Raw genomic sequence first — 24,864 nt, 5'->3', positions numbered from 1 at the left:
CCTTTGGAGAAACCTTACATGCCATGAGAGAACAATTCCAATGGCAGGGACAAGATTTCTCAGATTCAAGAAAAAGGCTTAGGACATTTCTGCACCTACCACAACATAGGCCCTTAGCTATACCTCCAGTACTGCCTGTTGTGGATGACGCATTTAATGATGTTTGCACTGCTCCTGATACTTTACCTCCAGCCCCTGCCAAACCAGATAGATTTTACAGGGTGCCAGACACTCATCATCACCTATACAAGGCCCCACTTGCAGATCCTGAGACTATATCCCAGGGGCCTAAGGCAGTAGCCTCGACCTCAGCAAAAAACCCTATTCCTTCTGAAAGGGAATCCAGGTCCTTAGAGAGATGGGGGAAAAAAGTTTACACCTCTGCTACTCTCTCAGCTAGAGCTTTAAACTGTCAGTTTCATATGATCCAATACCAAGAGTTTATGCTTGATCAGTTAACTAAGAAGCTGTCCTCTGATGACTCCTTAGATAAGAAATATGTTTTAGAAATGGTGAATAACATTCAGCAGGTTAGTAACCATTCTTTAAAATGTGGCTATGATGCACTGGAGGCTTCATTTAGATCAGCCATGACTGGCACAGTGATAAGAAGGCATGCATGGTTGAAAGAACAGGTCTTGTCGGATCATGTTAAAGCAAAGCTGTTAGATGCTCCTATGGATAAGGCCAGTCTATTTGGTATACCTGCTCAGCAAGTAATGAAGAAAATGGAAGAGAAGGCAAAATCTGTACAAACAGTTAAGGATTTCTTACAGGTTCAGCCCCCAAGGTTTAGCAGGAACTGGCCTGCCAAAAATTGGTCCTTTCCAGACTCCTCAAAATCTCAAAGAGGCAGGAATAGACGCTCTAGAGGCAGAAATCAATCCAGAGGAGGTGCCTACAGAGGACAACAGTGGCAAGGCAATAACCGAGGCACAGACACAACCACTGCCACTGCAACAGGACAAACACAGTGACTTGGCTCTGACACCGCCTACCAGGGAGCAAATAGCAGCACCTTTAGGTGGAAAGTTAGCCTTATTTTCAAAAAATTAGCACTATATCACAAAAGACAAGTGGATTTTGCAAACCATAGACCTAGGCTACAGGTTCCACTTCCACACCTTACCAGTAAAAAGAGGAATGCCAAACCTACCTCCAAATCAAAAAAACAGAAGCTCTAAAGCAGATAGCTCAATTAACAAAGATGAGAGCTGTGGAAAGAGTACCAATAACAGAACAGGGCAAAGGATTCTACTCCAGACTCTTCCTAGTACCAAGAAAAGAGAAAAGTTGGAGACCTATTCTCGATCTGTCCATCTTAAACACATACATCATTGTCCCAAAATTCAAAATGCTGACCCTACAGCAACTTCTTCCCATGCTGGGCAAGGAGTGTTGGCTGGTAACTCTAGATCTCAAGGAGGCATACCTGCACATCCCCATACGACCAAATTGCAGAAGATACCTCAGATTTTTTGCAGGATCAGAGCATTATCAATTCTCAGCATTGCCCTTTGGCTTATCTACTGCGCCCAGAGTATTCACAAAATGCCTGGCATCAGTAATCGCTCACTGCAGGCTACAGGGAATCCAAATTTATCCATACCTGGACGACTGCCTGTTACAAGCGGACAACAAAAGCAAGCTGACAACAGATTTACAAAGAGTCATTTGCTTACTACAAGCCCTGGGATACACAGTCAATTTAAATAAGTCAAGACTGATACCATCCCAAACAAGAACATTCTTGGTGCGGAATTGGACACAGTAAAACAAATGGCATTCCTAACTGCAGAAAAACAAGAACAACTCCCTCTTTACTTCTTGGCATTAACAAAGCAGAACAAACTAACAGCAAGAAAAGTACTGCAGGCCTTGGGCTTCATGGCATCATGCATAATCCTGGTCCCACATGCCAGACTGCATATGAGAAAGCTACAGTGGTACCTAAAGAATTTATGGTCTCAACACAGGCACAGCTTAGAAACCGAAATCCCACTAATCCCATGCCTGAAACAGGAGTTCCTATGGTGGGCTCGAGCATGCCAGTCAAACCCAGGCTTGCCCTTCCACAACTTTCAAGCAAACCAAACCATCACAACGGACGCCTCAGACCTAGGCTGGGGGGCGCACATGTTGGACAAATGCATACAAGGATTGTGGACTCCAGACCAGCTGCACCTGCACATAAACCAAAAAGAAATGCTGGCAGTAAAACTAGCAATCCAGAAATTCAGACCATTCCTCAAAGAAGGCCATTTAATGATAAGGACAGACAACACCACAGTCATGTGGTACATCAACAAACAGGGAGGCACTCATTCATACCCCCTATGCAGAATGACTCTGGACCTTTGGAATATGGCTCTGAGCTACAACATCCAGTTACAGGCAATATTTGTGCCGGAAAAAGAAAACACCGTAGCAGACATGTTAAGCAGAACCACCTCGGATGCTCACGAATGGATGCTACACCCGGACATCTTCAAGGCCATCACAAAGAAATGGGGAATGCCACAAATAGACCTATTCGCATCCCCACTCAATCACCAGCTCAAAAAATTCTGCACAAGGACATACCACCCACTTGCATGGAAGGTGGACTCTCTATCCTTCAGTTGGAAAGGCCTGACAGCATATGCATTTCCACCTCTTCCTTTGATGCACAAGGTACTACTGAAAATCAAAGAGGAACGTCCAAGGATAATCCTGATAGCTCCGAATTGGCCAAGACAACACTGGTACCCATTGCTGAGGAGCATGTCTCAGGGGAGAATGTGGTCAATACCCCTGATGCCTTTGATGTTAACTCAGAACAACTACAACATCATGCACCCAAACCTAAAAACCTTGCAACTGACTGCCTGGAACATCACATAGCAGCAACTAACCCAGACCTATCCCAAAGGGTTAAAGACATTATCCTTGAAGCCCGCAGACCTTCAACAAGAAGGAACTATGCAGGAAAATGGAAAAGGTTTGTCATTTGGAGTACTGAAAGAGGAAAAGATGTGTCGAACATAGATATTGCTAACATCCTGGAGTACTTGGCAGAGCTTCTACATACAGGCCTGTCCTATTCCTCCATCAAGATACATGCATCAGCTATTTCAGCAGAATACAGCTTCGATCCACCTGTCTTTTCGCATCCTCTACTCAGGCAGTTCCTCAGAGGGATCAAAAGTGTAAAACCTCCTAGGAAACCACCATTACCAGCATGGGACTTGAACTTTGTGCTAGAAAAATTGACACTCCCTCCATTTGAACCAGCAGCAACAGCAGATCTTCAACACCTATCATGGAAAACTGCTTTTCTACTGGCAATTACTTCAGCAAGGAGGGTTTCGGAACTACAGGCCTTAATGGCAGTACAACCCTTCCTAATCTTCCATCAAGATAGGGTGTCCATGAGAACTAATCCTACATTTATGCCTAAGGTGGTATCCAGAGTGTCTTTGAACCAGGCAATCCACCTACCTACCTTCTTTCCCAATCCACAGAACAGGGGGGAAAGACTGCTGCATACCTTGGATGTACATAGACAGTTACGCTACTACCTGGACAGAACCAAAGGTGACAGAAAAACTGACCAGCTTTTAGTAGCCTATGCAACAGGAAGGGAAGGAAAAGCAATTTCCAAACAGACAATCTCCAAATGGATAGGAAATTGCATAAGATTCTGTTACTCCTACCATGGAAAACCAATTCCACAGAACATAAGACCTCATTCTACAAGGGCTACAGCCACTACCACAGCTTTCTTACGAGGAGTGGCAACCAAGGACATTATTGAGGCGGCTACTTGGACCTCCGTGCATACATTTGCCAAGCATTATAATTTACCTCTATACTCTAGATCCCGAGCAGGGTTTGCCACTGCTGTACTGCAAGGGATTCTAACTACACCATAATTCTTCTTCCTCCTCCCTAGTTTGGCTATGGTATTCTACCCATTTGTTATGACTGCAGATGCATCCTTGAAGGACATAGTACAGTTTTGTACCTACCATAAATGTAGATGTCCGAACAGGATAGCATCTGCAGTCAGGATTACCCACCCTCCTTCCCCTCTGTGGTACTCCTAGGGTATTTACTCTCCTAATAGCTATCTGGGGGGGAGTCTCTTATGGTGTATTTGTTTGCATATATGTACATACATGCTTATTTTTTGTATTTGCCTTCTACTATTTTGGAAACATTGGCATTTATCCAAAATTTAGCTTTCCAAGAGGGCAACTGGCATCTGGGGCAAGAAACACTGAGGAAAATGGCGTCGGCTGATGCCTTTATACCCGAAGACCAGCAGAGATGACGTCGGGTGAAGTGCGACATCAGCCGAAGCCGGACCCAGACTTTGGAATCCGGCCGACCGAAGGGCTGCCTGACGACAGGACAACCCATTTGTTATGACTGCAGATGCTATCCTGTTCGGACATCTACATTTATGGTAGGTACAAAACTGTACTTTTTGTTACATCAATAAAGATCTGTTGGCATGGAGTGAACTACACATACTTCAGTGTTTTGTATTTCTCACAGGGTACACAGGATTTATGAAATTTAAAGATGAGAGGTGTGAAGACTGAGCCCTCTCATTGGGGAAGCAGGGAGTATAGTCCCCACTGCTAAAAACAACATTACACTTGAGAATTGTATCAGTTAAATGCAATAGCAATGCTTTACTGGGCAGTGGCAATATTTACCTTTGCAGACTTGAAGCAATACATTTAAGTTTAGTAAGATAAAATATCCCCTACACCTTTTAGTCAGCATTAGATGTTCTTGAAATGGATGCTAAAATATTTTGCGAGAAACTGGGAACAGACACTGCATGGTGTTAAAGATGCCATTTTAGTGACTTAGGGTGTGTCACACAGGTTTTGCAAATGTACACCATTACCATTTGTGATAAATAAAGAATGGGCACAGAGCTGAAGAGGAGAAGATATCATTAGTAATCCACACATGACAAGTTGTGAGCTCCCAGAATAATGCCCTATATATTTGTAATGATTATAAGCTGAATGTTAGTCAGGTTACCAGCATTAAGATATATATGATCTAATGACCATACTGAGTGGTGGAACTGTGTTTCCTAAAACATATTTAGTCATTGCTTACCAACAAGTATTACTTGATGACAGTATGTGATGATTAATGTAGATAAGGGCTTATATGGGCAACAGTTTATGATTTTGAGTGAGCTAAACACTGTCTATTGAATAGTTTAATCAAGTAGTTGAATGTAGTTCTATGCTTGGATGATTTGCTGATTACTAGAAAGAATAAAAGTGAGCATAAAGTCCTGTAAAGTTGAAAGCACTATGGAATGAGTGATAAAAAATTAAAGTATGACTTTGGAAAGGCACATATTGAATATCAGAAAAAGGATGTACCCTATAGCAGAGAAAGTGATAGGCATTCATGGTGCACCCACCCACCCCCCCCCCCACACACACACACACACACATACACACACACATACATCATACCTCTCAACCTCTTAAAGCAAGAAATCTGGACAAAGCCAGGAATAAAAGTGGGAGAAATGCCCCAAAATAGGTGCAATTTTTAAATATTGCTCTTACAAACTTAGGAAGTTAACAGAATTACAAGTTTTGCATTAGCATGAATTTTCTGAATGGTATGAAGTCTGAAACTCAAATGTCTGTCATTATTTTCTAACTTCAACCTTTAACAATTTGCCACTAATTTGCCAGAAAACCACAATTTTACGAAAAATGGACCAAAAATATGAGGCAAAAATCTGGACATTCTGCAAAAATCTGTACAGTTGAGAGTTATGACGTACATATATAAAGGAATTACAGACATTCATTGGTTCTATTAATTGTTAAAAAGTCAATATGCTTTAGAAATGGAAACCAGCAAAATGCTTTCAGGAAATATCAAGAAATGCAGACTTGTGATTAGGGGTTTGAAAAGTTACACTCAAGTATTACCACTGTCTCTTGCTTTTGATGTCTTAGTTTATGGCATAGGTGCAATGAATTAACATGCCATGCTTTGAGGGATGAGAAATCAATTGCATATACATCAAGAACTGTCTTCTGTCTGAGAAAAAGTAATCTCAAATCATGAGGGTAGCACTTGTGGTAACTTTTTGAGTAAAGTAGTTTTATTCAATTTCTGGGATAGAAAATGCAAGTTCTTTACTGACCACAAACCATTATTAACATTGTCTGGTGAGCACACAGGTTTGTCCACAGCAGCAGTAGCAAGACAATAAAGATGGGCAGTCAGGTTACCAGCTCTCTATCATAAGTGCAAGACTCAAAAATGTGTGTCCTGAAGCTCCTAAGAATAAAGTGTGATACAATAAAGAAGCAGATTTTTTAAAACTCACTGTTAAGCCATCCCAGTGTTTTTTTATGGTGGTAGTGGCTTCACTCTCAGCACCTGAAAGTAGGGCCTGCACCCTATACCTCTGTTACTTTTTATCTTGGGCCGCTGGACCTTGGAGTAGATTTTGTATCTAAAATCATCACCCTATACCTCTGTTACATTTTATCTAGGACCGCTGGACCTTGGAGTAGTATTTTGTATCTAAAATCATCATCTAAGTATTTTATGTAACTGTGAGTCTTAACAATGTTTTCTGAGAAATTTGGTAAAATATTTCAAGTGCTTTCAGCACTAGTCATATTGCTAGATTCCATCAGCAGGCTTATATAGCTGTCCAGCTGGGTTTTTTTTCTTGTTGTGCCACCACAGCAAACATAACATTTTCTGTCTGACAAGCTCAATATGTATCTCAAATGTGTTCTTATGAAATCAAAGCAAATAATTAAAAAAAAAAATTCTCACTTTCAATGTTGTAGCAAAACACATCTTATTTAACATAGAGAGACAGACAGACAGACAGACGCGTACATATTTGAAACTGTCCTTTCTCCTTGACTTTGAATCTATTAACTCAATGAACTTTGCTGTAGAAAACATGTCCAGGTGTCTCTTCCTGAAAATATTATAAGAAAAACTTACAGGATGTATAGAGATTCTGACATTTGTAGATAGTATCCTTAAAATTATAATGGTCATCATAACTTGACAAACTGTAACATTTAATTTTGAAATAAGTGTGGCTATTGTTCATTTTCACAGCAACAATTATAAAAGTTATCAAAAACAAAACTGTATTGGTTTTGTGACTTCGTCTAAAAGAATATGTATTCATGTATAAAGCGTTGTCATTCTTTTAAAATGTAACATAATAATGACATTAATAATTTGATTTTAATTAGTTAATCCTTTTTATAGATAACTGATCCAGTATGATTTCTTGAAAATTTCTTGAAAATATAGTAAAGAATTATGGAGGTACAGCCATTTAGAAACATAGAACGAAGATAGCCAGGAACAACAGTCTAGAGACAGATGTCCTGAAAATGGACTGTAAAAAAAGGGTTGTTCTACTTAGAAGCAAGCAACATCTAAAATAGCTGAGTCATATAGCAGAAATACTATCTTTCATTTCATAAAACACTTGGATATCTGTCTTCAATACTTCAGGACAAATTCTGAAATAAAAACATTCAGAGCTCCCAAATAGAAATGTGACCAGTTGCACAACTCTACTGTCAATAAAGTTAATAAAGTAATCACTGAAAACAAATCTTTGTATTGTTTGTATTAAAGTGCTTGATATTAAAAACTTAAATAAATATTTGATTAAAGATAATGTATTAATGTATTAATAATCAATAATACAATGGATGGCAAATATTTAAAACATGAAATAATATAAATATGTCTCCATATTCTTAAAGGATGCGCACACCTCTAGACTGGGAGCCCAGCATAATGCTTCCAAGATACTTCAGGTGCAACTAACACTGGGTAAGACAGCGATACAAGTTATAGCCTGCTACAGAACCCCAAACATGTCCCTAGGCTCACATGACAACTTCCTAAGCACCCTGGAATCTATCAAGGTCTAACCCAATACTCTCATACTGGGTGACTTCAACTACCCTTCCATCAACTGGGAAAACTATTCAAGTACCAATGTACATGCCCAACGCTTTCTGGAATTTATAATTTCCAATGCCCTGGACCAGCTTATTCTGACCCCCACTAGAGGAAGCAACATCCTCGACCCGGTTATCACTAACATGGGAGACCATTGCTCCACACCTATAGTCAGTTCCTCCCTGGTTAAATCTGACCACAAACTGATCACCCTAGAAATCTGCATTGTACCTACACCTCCCGCTAAGGTAAGCACCCTGAAAAACCTCTCTAAAGCTGACTTTGGGCTCCTAAAAGCAGAGGTGGCTAACGTCTCAGCATCCATGCCAATGGAAATTAGCTGCATGACTCACGAATCATACAGCAATGCACTGTACGAGCATGTACACAAATGCATGGACCTTGCCATACCAAATAGAACTAAGACGCTCTCCTCCAAAAAAAAAGGAAGCCAATCTGGTGGTCCCCAGCCATCAATAAACTCTACAACAGAAGGAAGAAACTGTTGCAGAAAAAAATGAAGTCACAAGACTGAAAAACCTCCCTTATCAGTCTTAACAAAAAGCTGAGATCCCTTATCAAATCCTCTAAAGCCAGTTATGAAGGCAGAATTGCGACTGACACCAAAAACAACCACACAGCCTTCTATAGCTATATCAAAAACCTCAAAGGCAATACTCAGATTTGCTCTGAGTTATTGCACAATGGCATCTCCTATACTGAGCCAACAGATATAGCCAATATACTGGCCAACAGATTCAGTGCCCCAACTTTACCGCCCCTACCCCCCCAAGAGCCCTATCACAATACCAGATGAAAGTCTTGTACCCACCATTTCGGCGGCACAAGTAAAAGTTACATTGTCCAAAGCCAAGAATACAGCATCCATGGGACCTGATAATATCACTGCCTGCATCCTACATGAGCTACAAAATGAATTGGCACCACATCTGTGTGCTCTGTTCAATCACAGCCTAACCTCAGGCTATGTCCCACGAATGGTGCACTGCTACAGTCATCCTTCTCTATAAAGGGGAAGTAACTACAGACCCTGGGAACTATCGCCCCATTCATGTCAAGCAGAGCACCTCACTGGATATGGGCACTGTGAACTAACATCGGGTGGCACAGTGCCTGGGCAATTTTTGCGGGTTAGGCTTGTAAAGATTCCAGGCCATTAGCCTAGTACATACCTATGAACCTATGAACCTATAAAATGCTTAAGTTAGGTAATTAAAATGTAATGTCACCAGAAGATTCCCTAAACAAATGTCATGAGTTTAAATGATCTTTCTACATTTGATTAAACTACATCCTCATGAAATGATAGTAATTCACTGATAATATAAAAGAGGCTTCAGAATCACAAATCTGCACCTCTGAAGGTACTGAATTCTATAGAATAGGGCCACGCCAGACAAAAGACCACCTATCAGATAATTCAAGCCATATCTTGGGAACTGCTAGCATTCCCTCCCTAGAAGACTTGACATGGTATATGGGAGTACAAGACACTGCCATCTCCTAACCTAGGCAGAACCCTGAGTAGTAAGTGTTGCCTAAATCACGTTTTAAGATCCTGAAAATGTATCTTGCTACAAAAATAGAGTAGTATGACTGCCACTATATGCCACTTAATAACCTGGCTACTGTAAAAGCCCCAGGTAAACTATTTTACAATACTCAAGATATAAGGATTCTAGTGCATAAATAATGTGCCTGGATCATTTCAGGAGATTTGATTTTTAATCCTGGAGATATTTCTGAAGTGGAAGTACGATACCTTCATAACAGCTAACCCTTGACCCTTGGTCCTGTAAGGGCAATGCATTACCAAAAACAATTTCATAACCTTGAATCTTTGACATAAACTCCATAGAATATTATAGGGATATAGAACTTGTGAATGTCATACTATAGCGTGGACTAGCACTGCATCAGTCTTTGCTGGATTGAGTTTGAATTGACTATGTACCATCCTCATCATGATGGAATTCTATCAGTCTTCAAATGTGAGAAAGTTTGACCTTAGTTGCCAAGAAAAAGATATATGGAACTGCATGCTGCTTACACATACAATATCTTTCAGTGGTTTGGTAAACAAAAAAGGACCAGCACTGACCTGTGTGAAACCCTAAAGGTAGAGCAGGCACCAGATACCACTTGCTATAAGTGCCCTAATACTAAGAGATGAACTAGTCAAGAATAGTGGAAGTAAGACTGAACTGGCTTCACAAATGCTGAAACAAAATGGCTTGGTCTAAAACCAGCAACATGAGCTAGAGGGATAAAGCCTTGACTATAATGAGATAACTCAAGTTCAGGTAGTGGTTCAGGTGCAGGAGGTGCAGGGTAAAGAAGGGTGGTAACTGAGCAGCTAGTGACAACTTGCCCATCATGAGGAAGGGAGCAGTGATACTGTAATCCGTATACATCTTGTACATGGAGGCTTGCCAGCAGCAAAGATCATCCAGAAACTGGGGACATGGGTTTGGTTCTGCCAAGCCAGTGTTGGTAGCTGTGTGCTTGTGTGTGCGTGTGCGCGCGCGTGTGTGTGTGTGTGTGTGTGTGTGTGTGTGTGTGTGTGTGTGTGTGTGTGTGTTTGTAGTAACACACACGTGCAGGTGTCAGCATAAGTAACCCTCACAGTGATACAGGTGCTCACATCAGACACCAGAGGGTTGAATTAGGGTTAAATTAGAATGTACCAGCTGCCCAAGCTATTGGATATTTCAGGTTTAACACTGGCAGTCTGGGATAAGTGGCAACAGTGTGTGTGTTTGGGGGGTCAGTGGCCCACTGCTGTAATTCCTTCAGCTGCTAGCCTGGATGGACGTCTGTGGGGCTGGAGCCACAGAAGGCTTGATGGCTGTTCAATGGTCGCAGCATCAAATAACCTTCAATTACACCAGGATGACAGCTCCCTTCCATTGGCTGTAGACTAAGTCAGTCGCATTCTCGTTATCAGTAGGGAACAGGTGAGCAAGAACTAGCAGAAGTGGGCTGATTGGCAACAGGTGGGAGGAAAAAAATACCTAAAAAACTCCATGCCTGCCATGTTCCAGTCTTCCAGGAGATCATGAAGGGCAAAGATGCAATTCAACAATTGATCACTTACCACTAAAAGGTCATTTTCAACCCTGTTAGTGCTATCTTAGCACTATATCAGGATTCAATAAAATTTTGAGGATCAAAGAGACTGTAAATCGGAGTATAACTGAATACGTCTCCATGGCCTTGTTAGGAAAATGCAATTAGAAAACCAAGCTGTGACTGGCTAGATTATCTACATCAACAAATAGTTTCTCAAGGAGGAGAGTAATCAGGGCTTTTTTTAAAACACTTAGAAGATGACAGATCCTCAGAGAAGACCTGATAGTCTGATAAACAACCATCCCTTGGGAGTATAGCTCTTAACTTTTACCTCCAGAGATAAGGATAAAGCAAAAATAATTAAAGAAAAGGTCCCATATTAGGGGCACATTTAAATGCTGGTAGTATTACCTTAGAGCTTCTCAAAATAATTCCCAATTTTTGGAAGGATGGAGCAAAAGTCTAAGAAACAACTGAAGGAGATCCCTCAAAAATCTGAACATCTGAGAGTTGTGCTTATGTCATGTGCCTGCCAGAACCAGCATTAGCCTGCAACTATTAGCTTATAGAGCTGAATCCATGTTTATGATCTCTTCGTAGTCAAAATAATAAGTCAGACTAGCAAAAGACCAAGGGTCCCACAGTCAGGATGCAATCTTATTCAATGGAGGATACCTTGTCTGCAAAAAAATATATACAGCCTTACAGTATGCTTTTTGAGTACTTAAAGAAGGCAGAATGCACAGTCTGCCAACTACTTACAAGAGCAGAATGAGATAATTAAGATGCAGTGGAGACATCCTTTAACAAAAATGTTGCTCTTTTCTTCCATATTTGAATAATATGCACCCAAAACACATTTTCCTTCAGAAGATGAATCCTTCTTTCTCTCTCAAACCTATACAACTGTCTTTGCAACTAATGATGGTCTTGGTTTAATCACTGTTCAACAGTGATAATAGGCCAGGGATGGACATAAAGAGAGACAAGTTCATTTAGAGCACCACAAATGGCCTGATTGTAGACTAGCAGTTGTAAATCCATATCAGTTGCTGCATTGCATTCTGTCAAGTGATGATCCAGTAAAGGTAAAAGGTCAGGATTCTTTATCTTTCTCAAATCATTAATCTGACCAACTTGATATTGGGTAACCAAGTGGGGGAGCCCTAAACTGAGCTGATCAGACAATGTGCAGACCAATAAACTATATCTACCCTCAGATTCAAAATGACAACCTCTAAAGATAACATCAAGTCTGGAATATGTCTTCTAAAATTAGTAACAAAGGAACTGTCCATAGCAAATGTAAATGTTTCTATAAACTGAAGGAACTCTTAGGTGGAGTCAGATGATCCATAATCAACCCTGAGGTTAAAATCTCCCAAGATCAACTATCAGGTGTGATTTGGGAGAACACTGATTAGAAAAACCAGGAACTCTGACATATAAATCCTTGCATAGCTCGGTAAATTACATGCAAGGAGAAAAGTACAGTTTGCACCTATGCCCAAGGATATATTAAAAAAAAACTTAGTGTGCTAATCTGTTTCAAAACTAGATGCAATAGTGTTCAGAAATCCTCCTGCCTTTATCACCTCACCTTTTGCTCTGAATAACACAAGACAGATAACATGGCTGCAGACAGTGGAGGCCCAGATTTCTCATGCAGACAGGTATCCGTGATAAAAGCTAGACTGATCTCCCATACAAGTAAGAGGTTGTCCTCTACTTATTACATAGCAACATGGCATTAAATTGCAGTGCCCATGGAAGGGCTCTAGAAATGTAAGTCCTGGATTCCTGCCAGTGATGGAAGACCGATTCTCTAGATCTTTATTGTTTATGGAGTGACTGCTGTTGTAACAAGTTTTTGCCCTTGGGTGTTTGCTAGTGACCCTACAGGGATGTGCCCCCTAGAAAAAGAAACAGCAAAACAAAGACACTTCCACTTCCTGCCTGATAATACCAATTTATGCCAGGTTGATGGAACTGTAAAGTCACCAGCAGTGATGAGCAAAGACAATCAGATTGGTAATAGGCAAAAGAAGGATCTTATCATTTATAAAATCCATTTAGAATGGAAGAAACATTTCAGGTCAAAGCCAAATGAATGAAAAGTAAATGTAGAAGGGCAGAACCAAGAGGGAAGTCAAATTCTAAATAAACCAAGCAACAATAATTATTTGCCATCTGATGACAATGGACTGAAGCCTTTCAAAATGCAAGGCTACTCCATAGCTCAATAATGCACAAGTGACACATACATCTAGCTTACTGAGGACAGATCAATAAATTTATTGATAGCTCCATATGCAGAGCATTACACATAAGCTAGAACTAAATTAATAATCTGTTCAGACTCTAAGATATTTTAGCTTAACCATCCCATCTAGTATAATACATTAAATATTGTCCAACCAACAAAACAATTCAGTCAAAACTGGTTATTCAGAGGCATAATACCATTAAGATCACACCAACAGAGAGAAAAACTAAGCATAACATTATAAAACCCCTCTTAAATAACATGACTGCAACAACCAGAATACAGGCAGTGAAGCTGAAAAAAATCTTAAAAAAAAGAAAATCACATGTTAAAGCTTGATACCCATGATTAACTGAATAAGTGGACACCAGAAATAATACAAAGGAAAAAAATAATATCTAAACAGTATAAAGAAGACCAGAAAAAGATAAATATGATCTGTAGAGTTCTATAATTATTTAAACTACTGCTGTAAATTCAGAGTGATAAACAGGATTTGATAAGTACACAATAAAAGCAATTCATGCTCTATCGAAATGGCTGGACAGTTGTTTACCATGCAAGAAAGCTTGAAGCTTAAGTCAGTTTTGTCTAAGCTTACCAGACAATGAAACAAGATTCCATAACAGCAGTGCCAGATACGAGCATAAACTGCTGTAGAACATAGTTCGGCCTATACTGATAAACCTTCTCTGAAATAACAAGAATGGTTTCAACTCATTGCTGTATAAAGACATCCAGCAATCATTGTAGTTTCAGTATAGGAAATCATGTACTGATTTATTCCCAGTAATACTATGGGAGTAATCAGTGACTACTGAAAACACTAACTGGGAGCAGTCACATATCTCTCTCTACATATACTACTTCAAGGCAGAAGTAAACAGTATAGTGATATCACTATGGCCTGAGGGCGGATGCCTTTTAGAAGCTTGAAGTTTCAAAACTTCCAACTTCAAACGGCAGATACCAGAAGATCAAAAATTTGAAACTTTAAATGTTTTGAATAGAGATCGCCATACAGCGTGGAATGGGATATTTACCATTTTGTTCACTGTAGTGTGATCTCAGAGTTGGTATATTTATTTAGCAGATACAAAGAACAAAACTACGGAAATTTGAAGTATTTAAAGCTTCAGTACTGTAATACACTTAGCTGTATCTGATAGCTGTCTTTGTGAGATAGCACTAAGTGCTGTTTGATCCCCAAACAGCTTCAAAAGCTGTAACAAACTGCCCATTGCTACACATAAATAGAGAGGTGTAGCACCAGGAAGTGTACTGCAACTTTTAAAGCTATTTCATCATCACTGTTCTGTGCTGACTGCTGTTATGATCTAACACAAGACTGGAGCATAACAGTACTTAAAGATACTTGATAATCCATAAGAAAGGTGATCGACAGGTTTGTCTTTGTCCTGATGTCTGGGTGTAATTGCAATGCTCCTATCAGTATTTGCTACCCTAAAGCTGTTAATTTGTGATGATGATGCATGCATGCCCTATAGTTTGGAGCTGAATTGCAGCTACTATTAACTATTGTGTATTCTCCTCCTTGTGGTGGAGGGGTTAACCCTGAAAACATTTCATATGTAATACGTGATCCAATTTGCTGCAAATGGGTTTTCCTACACAAGAATTTGTAAGCAAAGAGGCAAAAAAAGGACTTTGTTAGACAAAGATAATGGGTTAGCTTGTGTTAAAAGAAAGTCTAGGTTTAGCAACATGTTTAACCCTTCACAAGTGCTATTATCATACCACGAAAACATGTTTAACCCTTCACAAGTGCTGTTATCATACCACGAAAACACCCTAAAATCTGTATAACAGATGTGACACAAACAAATGCTAGAAAATGCACATAGTGTTAAAGAACTAATACAGTATAGTGTCTTGTGCCAAGAGTAATGGCCTGGCAGAAGGCTGCTCTTGACCACTAAGTGGAGCAGAACATTGGAAAACATTTTATATTACAGGAATTATACTTAGAAGGTTGGGAATTGCAGTGAGATTTGTTCCCCACTCTCTAGGTTTAAGCCTGAGAGTGAACCCCAAACAACCAAATGCTTGCACCAAGACTGAGTAAATCTCACTCTTGCTTTCACCTATCCAGAGCATTATTCCTGTTTTCCATTAAAAAAGTTTTAAAGTTTTCCCCGACAGGTTTTAACAGTTATGCTTTCAGTACTGTGCGTTATCCTTTTTAGGTTTATGAAAGGAAACAGTGCTCACTGTCAAGCAAGGTAATATTGAGACTTTAAAGGACAGAGAATGCTGTCAGAAAATCATGAAGAGTTTGCCAATACTTGTAAGAAGGAGCAATAAAGTATGAACATGAGTGTGCATGACGATGTAGAATGAATGGATGTAAACATCCCTGAAATGTACTGTATATTTTAAACACCATGGAACATTTAATCCCTGAGTATGTTAGTTATTTGCATAACTCATGCATTAAGTGATTATATAGTTGATTTTTATGTTAATGTTCTAAAATTAAATAAAATTTATTTAAAAAAAAAAAAAGAGTTTCTACTAGTTTGGTATGCTGGGGTTGTTCTATTTTATTCAAACATGGACATTCATCTCCTTTGCAGTGGGACTGACATCAATATGCTATAGCAGTGTAATCCTGGGACAGAGAGCAAGATAAAATGACAGAACAATAGTTAATTTTTTTTTGCTTTTCTGTCCAAGGGTTCATTTTTCAATTCTGACTTCTAACTGTTCTCTGTTGGAGTTTGTATATTTTCACTATGCCTGAAGGGTTTTCTGTAGGTTTCTCGATTTCTTCTCACCTACCAAACACAAACTGGAGCTGGATGGCTTTGTAATTTGTTTTCAGTGGACATCTTCTGTAAAAGTAGTTTTTACAGCTATTAACCTTGTTAACAAAAACTCATAAATAGGTGAATAAAATGTTCTTGTCCGTGATCACTTGCCCAAAGTACTTTTGTAGTAAATATACAGTCATACCACAACATCAGAGGACATTATATTTATCTGTGTTTAAACTTGTCAGAACCACCAGGACTGCTTTTCACTCTATCTTCCTTCAGAGTTAGTAAGTTTATGCTTTGCTATAATTTTGTGCTAACCTTCAGCCGCTCTGGTGGTGTACAGGGAGGGATAAAGCCCTGATTACAGCCGAGGCAAGCCAGGTTCTACTTTTGTGCTAGCCTTCAGCCACTCTGATAATATATAGGGATAAAGCCCTAATTACAGCCCAGGCAAACCAAGTTCTATTAGTCATTCAGGCAACTGATGGAGCTGCAGGGAGGATGGCTGTGAAGACATTCCCCATGACATCCCTGGCAGAGACGGGGACAACGCAAGGGAGGGCATGGTCTAAAAGGCAAGATTAGGGTGGGAATATGGCAGAACTTCAACAGAGGTGGGATGGGGTGAGATGTCACACTTTCCCATTTGAAGCCCATCCATCACAATGACACCACACAGCTGAAGGGATGATGGGAAACACAAGGGTAGTCCTTAAAGTAAAGAACCCCATGTAAAATGTTAGACAATGCTGTCCCCCCAGGATACCTTTAGGCTCCTCTCTCACCCCAGTCATAATTTGAGCTTAGTCTGCAGGTGTAGTTGGAGTGCCCAGTATACCTGGTGATAGATGTGGGACACTGGGGATGGATGTCAGTATGAAGCAGGGGAGCATACCATGCTCAAAAAAATTGTGCTAACCTTTGTTAATAGATGGAGAGTCATAGAATGCTCATCAGTGCATGACTCCACCCTTTGACAACCTGGAATTACTTCAGGACATGAACATAAACTCCTTACACCTGCAGGTTTTATCACTTAATATTTTTGATGCTGGCTTGTGTGATCTTTGGGTGGATAAAGAAATGCTGAGCTGCAGTTTTCATTTACACATAATGTTGAAAAAGAGTTTGCATGAATTACTTAGAAGCACAGAATCTGCAGAGTATGACTGGAGAGTTCAAAGGTCATATGTGCATTTAATCCTGATTAACAACAATACCTCTCTAGTGCACAACAGTAATGGCAAATAGTACTTTAATAATGTGTACTGTTTCTGAAGTTATTTTTTCTAAATGCAAATGAGCTTCAGTTTTGGATAGTGTATGTTATTGCTTGGATATGTTGTATATAACCATCTTCTCACTTCTTGCATGTTATTAATTTACAAATATTGTTTAATCTCAGATTTATACATGCTCACTTTATCTTATTAAGTTTGAATTTCTTTGTATTTATCTACTGTAGCATCTTCTAGTTGTGGTGACAGTCCATCTCATTTTGTTCATTTTGTATTGCTATGTTGTGCCTTATTATTGCAAATTATGCAGTTTTACTGCTGTAAATTACAGTTATGTACTATTGTTATCAGTTGGAACATTTTTCCCATAGACTCTGCCTAAAAATAGGCTTTCCTTGGCTAGAAATTCTCAATCAACAAATACAAATAAATAAAAAATCCATACATATATGCAAAAATAAATAGCACCTGTTGTTAAATGTAACTTTTTAATTTTGTTTCCTTTCTGGGCAGGTGGTTAAATTTTCGAAGACATTTGAACTCATGTCACCTTTGTGTTGTTCAGACAACGAACTCAGGTGAGAGCTTTGCAGTGAATGTTATGCTCTTACTTTTCTATCTTCTTTATATGAAGAATGTACAACAAAAATGTCAGTGTATAAGTAGAATATGTGCTTGCTGCAATGACACATCAAGCCTTTTTTGTAATCATTGGCTGATTATACCGTTCAGAGTACTGGCAGACAAAACATAGCATTACATGTTTGTAAATGTTAATCTTCTAAAAACATATAGCAGATATCTAACCATTTATTACATAAAATACTTCAGAGGTCTTTAAGATGACTTCTTTAGAACGTCCATGTTATGTTAAAGCCACTCTCCAGATTTCCCTGAGATGGATTTCACGATATCAGGCACGATAATCCAGAATCAACAAAACCTGTCTTGATAATTCCTTAAGAACTTATCTCTGTGCACATGTATATGTATCATATATGTATGTATATACATACATATATAGGGAAAAAGAGAAAGAGACAGAATGTGTGTGTGTGTGTGTGTGTGTGTGTGTGTGTGTGTGTGTGTGTGTGTGTGTGTCAGGATAGCAGCTAGTATAATAATGCTTACTAGGAAATTATACATCACTTGGTGTGTATGAATAATTATAATGTTGAGAATGAAGCGCGTGAGGTTATACTTATTTGTATGTACTTCAAAATATGTAATTCCTGGTAATTCTTTTTCTAGGCATAATTATTTTTATACTACACGATTTTCTATTACATTTAATTTCTTTGTTTTTAGAAGTGAAGTGAAGAAATGAAAATGAGATTTTCTTTAATACATGCTGACTCCATATTTATCTCTCTGCTACCTTTTTGCTTTATCAGTACATGCTGTTAAAAAGCACTTTAATAACTTTTTTTGTTTTTATTTGATTTGTGTGCACTGGTTGCACTGATTTACAGAATAGTTTTTGTTTGTGTTGGCACATTTGGCATGTACCCTATTGGTTTACAGTGTTGTTATGTTGTTCAGCTCTCCTTTGTACATAATGTAATTTAGCAAGCTGTATGATCTAGTAATTCTGTCTGACTTTGTATGTATATATATATATATATATATATATGTGTGTGTGTGTGTCTAAGTCATAAGATCGAAAATTTAAAAGAATAAAAAACAAAATATTGAAAGCATTTTTAATGCAGGGGTCAAGCCCCCCTACACCCCCTGTTAATTATATATGCCAACTCTGAGATCGCACAACAGCAGAGAAAGGGCAAATTTCCATTTTTGATATTTTGAATGTTTTACATTTATTTTCTTACAGATTTTATATATGCTAAGTGCATCATTTTCACCTTGCTTAGAAATATCTCTCTTGATGTTTTGTTTTACTACTCCAACTTTCTCAAAAAGTTCAGAGTTTGTAAGACAAAGGAAGATTTTTTTCTTACTTTTTTTTTTACTTTGGTAGCTCTTCAGTTGATCAAGTTTAGCCAACAGCTTTCTAAAATCCTCTGTTACTTTATTATCTATTCTAGTTTTATTACTGATTCTGCCTGCTTAGATACAGCTCCCTGGCTACTTTGGTACTTTTACATTTTCAGTCATTATGTTTTGTTTCAGCATTTTGACCCCCTAATGTATGGATTATAGCAGCAACATGTTTCATCAACCTCTAAATCAAAACTATTCCAGTATCTTATTACTATCAGAACTGGAATTTGTCATTCTCTGTCAGTGTTCTGACTTTTTCTTTCACAATTGTAAAACCTTGAAAGAGTGCCCTGCTTGTTTCTCCTTGTAGAGTCTGGCTTTCTGGTAGGGTGGACTGCATTGCCTTATTGCTGGCTTGTATCACCATGTTTTCCTTCTGTTGCTGGACTGTTAGTTGTTGCTGGTTTGTCTCTTGTTGCACAGCTACCACTTTCTGTCACAGTCTGTATTGCGTTTTAATAATATTCTCTAGCTTTAGATATAAATTCTGCTCTTCAGCATCACTTACCAGTTGCCCACTCACTCAATAGATTATGGTAACAGCACATTCTTGCCTTTGTCAACCATTATACTTCACACAGATTTTCAGTTTTAATGAAAATTTCACCAACAGTAAAATTTCTTCTCAAAAAGCACTTCCCACTGTGGTGGCCCCATGACAGATGGATAAAGCCTGTACTGCACCCCAAGTGACCCATGTTTGATTAGTGATGTGGGCACTGGAGAGACTGCAGGGAGATCATGGCAGTGAGTGGCCAATGTTGGCTCACCCCTATCTGGGGGAAGGGGTAGCAGCTTAGGCTCAATCCAGTAAGGCAGAGTTATGAGCCTGGTGGGTGAGTACCACGCTGCCTAAGCAGTGTGCCATTTTGTTGGGAGGTTGATCATGCACAGAAGAGTGTTTGCACCACCCAGAGGTAATAATTATAGAGACTGCAAGTCTGATGCAGGATGGAAAGAGTTAGGGTACATTCCCCAGCGGTAGCAGTATGATACTGTGCCAGAATCCTTGATCTCCTCACCAGTCCCAGACATGGGTCGGGATGAGCCCAAAAAAGCTAAGGTGGGTCCAGTGAATAAGGAGAAAAATCTGCTGGCAGCTGATGGTCAGCTAAAGGAGGAAGAAAATCCCCTCCCACTACCACAGGGATCCTTTTAATGGACACCAAGTATACAAGTTATTATGCCTTTTTATTATCAGAGGAAATCCCCATTTGGTCTGTTTGGGTTGTTATACTGCCTCAATGTTATCAAACACAGTACTCAGGAAGCCCTAGTTTATGTCTATACATCTCGTTCCGGTTACTACAGGTTTCCTACCAGTGGTCATTAGCTTTTGTAGCATCATATTGCAGTCAGTAGAAGTAGAACTTCTTGAATACTTGGTAGAAGTAGAATGTATTTCTATGTAAGATCCACTATTTTTAAGTGATTTTTTTTTTCTAACTACACATCGCTCTTTCCTTTGTTTTTATTTACCGACAGGCAGAGCCCACCCCCCACTGCACACAATTCAGTCAAACATTCAAATTTAAACACAACAAAGACTTCACCAATAGACTTTTATTGTCAATGCACTTTAGTGCTAGTCTTTATATATGTTTAGCCAACAGTACTAGTTTAAAACCAAATAACCAGACATTCAGATAATTTTAAAAAGGCCCCCTGAGGTAATCAGCCTAGTAATCACCTCTAAATTTGCAGCATTAACCTTCAGTTAAAAAAAAAAGATCCACATTATTTTCCTTGGACAGAGCTTTCTAAGGAGGCTGTACCCTGCTACAGTTAAACACATTTTTCAACAATTCTACAATTTTGTTAGGCAATATGCTATCACTATTCGAGGGCTTTTCACAAAACTCTTTATGTTTTGATTTTGTACATGGTTGTTTTATAGCAATGACTTTCCATATCCTTGTAGCAAGTTTTAAACGTAGCTCAACAATTTTCTTCTTGTTGAACATGTAATAGTAGTATGGACCAAAATGGCTTTCAAGACAACAGCTGGAGAATTTCATTCAGATTTGGAGCTACACCTATTTTTTTCCAAACACTATTTCCTTAGTTGTTCATCCAAAATCTAATCCCTGTCCTCTGTATATCCCTCTTCTTCCTTTACCTGTCCTGAAACATTCTCTCTCACTTCTTGATACTAATCCTCCATTTCCTCCTTTTCCGTCCTTCCACCAAGTTCATTTCCAAATCTGTTTCATAGCCTTTTACATGCTGCTGCTATTATCCAAATGATACCCTTTGTAAATGTTGTTGATTACATGTATACCTACGCTGGTTACTTGTAATTACATGTATACCTACGCTGGTTACTTGTAATTACATGTATACCTACGCTGGTTACCTGTAATTACATGTATACCTATGCTAGTTACTTGTAATTACATGTATACCTACGCTGGTTACTTGTAATTGCATGTATACCTACGCTGGTTACTTGTAATTGCATGTATACCTACACTGGTTACTTGTAATTACATGTATACCTACGCTGGTTACTTGTAATTACATGTATACCTACACTGGTTACTTGTAATTACATGTATACCTACGCTGGTTACTTGTAATTACATGTATACCTACGCTGGTTACTTGTAATTACATGTATACCTACGCTGGTTACTTGTAATTACATGTATACCTACGCTGGTTACTTGTAATTACATGTATACCTACGCTGGTTACTTGTAATTACATGTATACCTACACTGGTTACTTGTAATTACATGTATACCTACGCTGGTTACTTGTAATTACATGTATACCTACGCTGGTTACCTGTAATTACATGTATACCTATGCTGGTTACTTGTATACCTTTCTTTACTATGTTTCTTTATGTAATGTTTTTTTCCAGAGCTTTTCTCCCCAGAAAAAATGTATAGCTCCTTAGTTGCTACTGTTATTAATTAGTAATGCTCTGTTTAAATATTGTATATTTGTTGATTATTTGTATACCTCTGTTAACCTCTTGTTCTTTATGTAATGTAGAAATTCTTCTGGAGCTTTTCTCCCAGGACCTCCATTGAAAAAGTTTGGCTTTCTGCCCGGTTGGACTATCCCAATAAATAAACAATTAATTTCTGTAGGCAAACTTTTGGCAACTACCTGCACAAAATTTTTCCATACTCAGTTTACCAAGTGTTTGGAGTTTTATTAAAGTTTTATTTTTCTGTGGTATATTTTATCAGTGCATATGCAGAGCATTTTCAGCCTCACAAAAGCATACTTTCTCATTAGTGTTTACACTCAGCAGTACTCACAGAAGAAATGTCACTCTTTCTCTGGGGAATGAGCACCCTACCCCATTTTATTCCACATAGTAACACAGAGGAACTTTCCAAATATTCATAGCAGATTTTTAGAATTATTTTGCCTGTTGAAGCCACTATGTGCAAGATATTACTAACAGATTTGAGTTCTAGAGATGTGTATTCATTATGTTTTGCAAAGCAGAGACAAAAACAAGAATTATAAAAGAAAAATGGACTGTTTTTCGGAGAGAAAAATACTAGCAACACAAATGATCTTTCCTACCAGACTTAACAGAAGAAACTTAAATAATACAAGATCATTTCTGAGTAAATTCACTGCCTTGCTAAGAATAGCATCCTCGGCCTCCACATGCATTTAACCTACAAAATTAGTACAGTACCTTTACTAACCCTTTCATGACAGTCCAGTGTATTTCAGGTATTTAGACTTTGTAGTTTCACAGTCACAGAATACTGACTAGCTTAGACACAGATGAACAAGGAATTAGTCCAAATATGTCTCACTTTTCTTTTTCTTTCTCAGTCGTTATAATTTCCCTAGATGAAGTTTAAATATACTCAGGAATTCTTTCTTTCTGTTTTTCTTCAGGATTATTGCCACAGAATCTCTCATTGATTAACAGGGTTTCTAATTTTCCCTCTGCATTTTTCCAGAGAGTAAAAAGGTCCTATAAAAGGCTTTTCAACCTTCTTTTCTAGGAACTAATTTGTCCCTGATTTTACCAGCCCCTCACACTTACTCTGAAATCTTTCTGACTTCTATGTCTGTGACTGAGTGGATGTGCCAGGCTCATCCTCTGTTGCCTAGGTACTTTATACAGCCAATTGTTTAACACTTTCATTTTTTTTTCAGCTCCCACTTTAGTTGCCTCATTTTATTTTTTTATTTTTGCCTCACTACACCAGTGTGTGTGTGTGTGTGTGTGTGTGTGTGTGTGTGTGTGTGTGTGTGTATATATATATATATATATATATATATATATATTTATAAGTATGTATACATATATATATATATATATGTATATATATATATATATATATACATATATATATATTTATAAACTGTATTATATATATTAAGTGAAAAGAAAAAAAATAAGTTAAAATAATTGACAAAACAACACTGACATCTTTATTTCCATGCTCTGACACAAAATCTTGGAGCAATCAAACAAAAAAAACAATGTTTTTGTAAGGGAGCAAACCACATAAAACAGTATTGTTAACACAGCTGAAGAATGTAATGGGTTAATTGCATTACAGTATACTCTAGTTACAATTGCATGTAGAAAATGAAAACACAAAAGGTAAAAGCCAAGTAAACATCTTACTATGAAATGATACGATTCCTCTTTGCAACTTTCCTCCTAGCAGTTTTGCAATTCAGTTTGCATGTCAGCACAATTCCTTTAAAATAATACTCATAGTATTGCACATGACAGTTGCTTGTTCTGCAAAAGGAAGAAAAACTAAGCAGTGTACATAATACAGGCTTTTACATGTACAAATGACACGTAATTATTATGCAGTCATATTGCCTAGTTTAATAGTTTACTTTCTCACACTCATTTAAAAAAAAAAAAAAAAGAACATAGTGGAGTGGAATACATAACATAGTACAGAAGTAGTGTTTTGTGATTCAAATGCATTATCAGTATTTTATTTAGATTGCAGTTACTGTGCCCTGTCTCTTATACTAACAGGAGATGCATAAGCCAACATTTGGAGAGCTTGCGCACAGCTCATATTCCTACTCTTTAATGGCCTACTCTTTTATTGGATGGCTAATTCAAAATATCGAAATGCACTAAGCATGACAATATACCTCAATGTGAGTGACGTGAGTGGCTTTCTCTTTCATATCTTGATGGTATATGCAAATGAATACTTTGTCAGGAGAAAAAACATATATATATATATATATATATATATATATATATATATATATATATATACACATTGTGTGTGTTTGTGTGTGTGTGTGTGTGTGTGTGAGGCAAAATATACTTCTTCATTTCATACATGCTCCAAAAAACCCTAGCCCTGAGCAACATCCTACCATCACCCAGAATGATACCACAGTACAAGCAGAAAATGATTGACTTCAACAATTGGCTATGTTTCTGGTGTCATTCTAAGGAGATCCAGTATCTGCTTTGGATGACATGATTGACAGACCTCAATGCTTTGCCAGAGATGGC

The 24,864-nt window shown here is 38.3% G+C and overlaps 1 protein-coding gene across 1 annotated transcript in view; it reads left to right on the top strand.

The window, feature by feature from the left end:
- Window positions 1-24,864, top strand: part of LOC122798137 (dual 3',5'-cyclic-AMP and -GMP phosphodiesterase 11A-like) — a 757,362-nt gene that overhangs the window by 247,659 nt on the left and 484,839 nt on the right. The window contains exon 5 of the mRNA XM_044066848.1: window positions 17,886-17,950. Coding sequence (XP_043922783.1) covers window positions 17,886-17,950 — 65 coding nt within the window. The remainder of the gene's footprint in view (window positions 1-17,885; window positions 17,951-24,864) is intronic.

The sequence above is a fragment of the Protopterus annectens genome, chromosome 3.part1 (assembly GCF_019279795.1).
Source record: "Protopterus annectens isolate FY-2018-M chromosome 3.part1, PAN1.0, whole genome shotgun sequence".
In the NCBI taxonomy this organism is placed as follows: Eukaryota; Metazoa; Chordata; order Ceratodontiformes; family Protopteridae; genus Protopterus; species Protopterus annectens.
The sequence above is the reverse complement of the archived record's forward strand: the minus strand, read 5'-3'. Positions and strand labels throughout refer to the sequence as shown.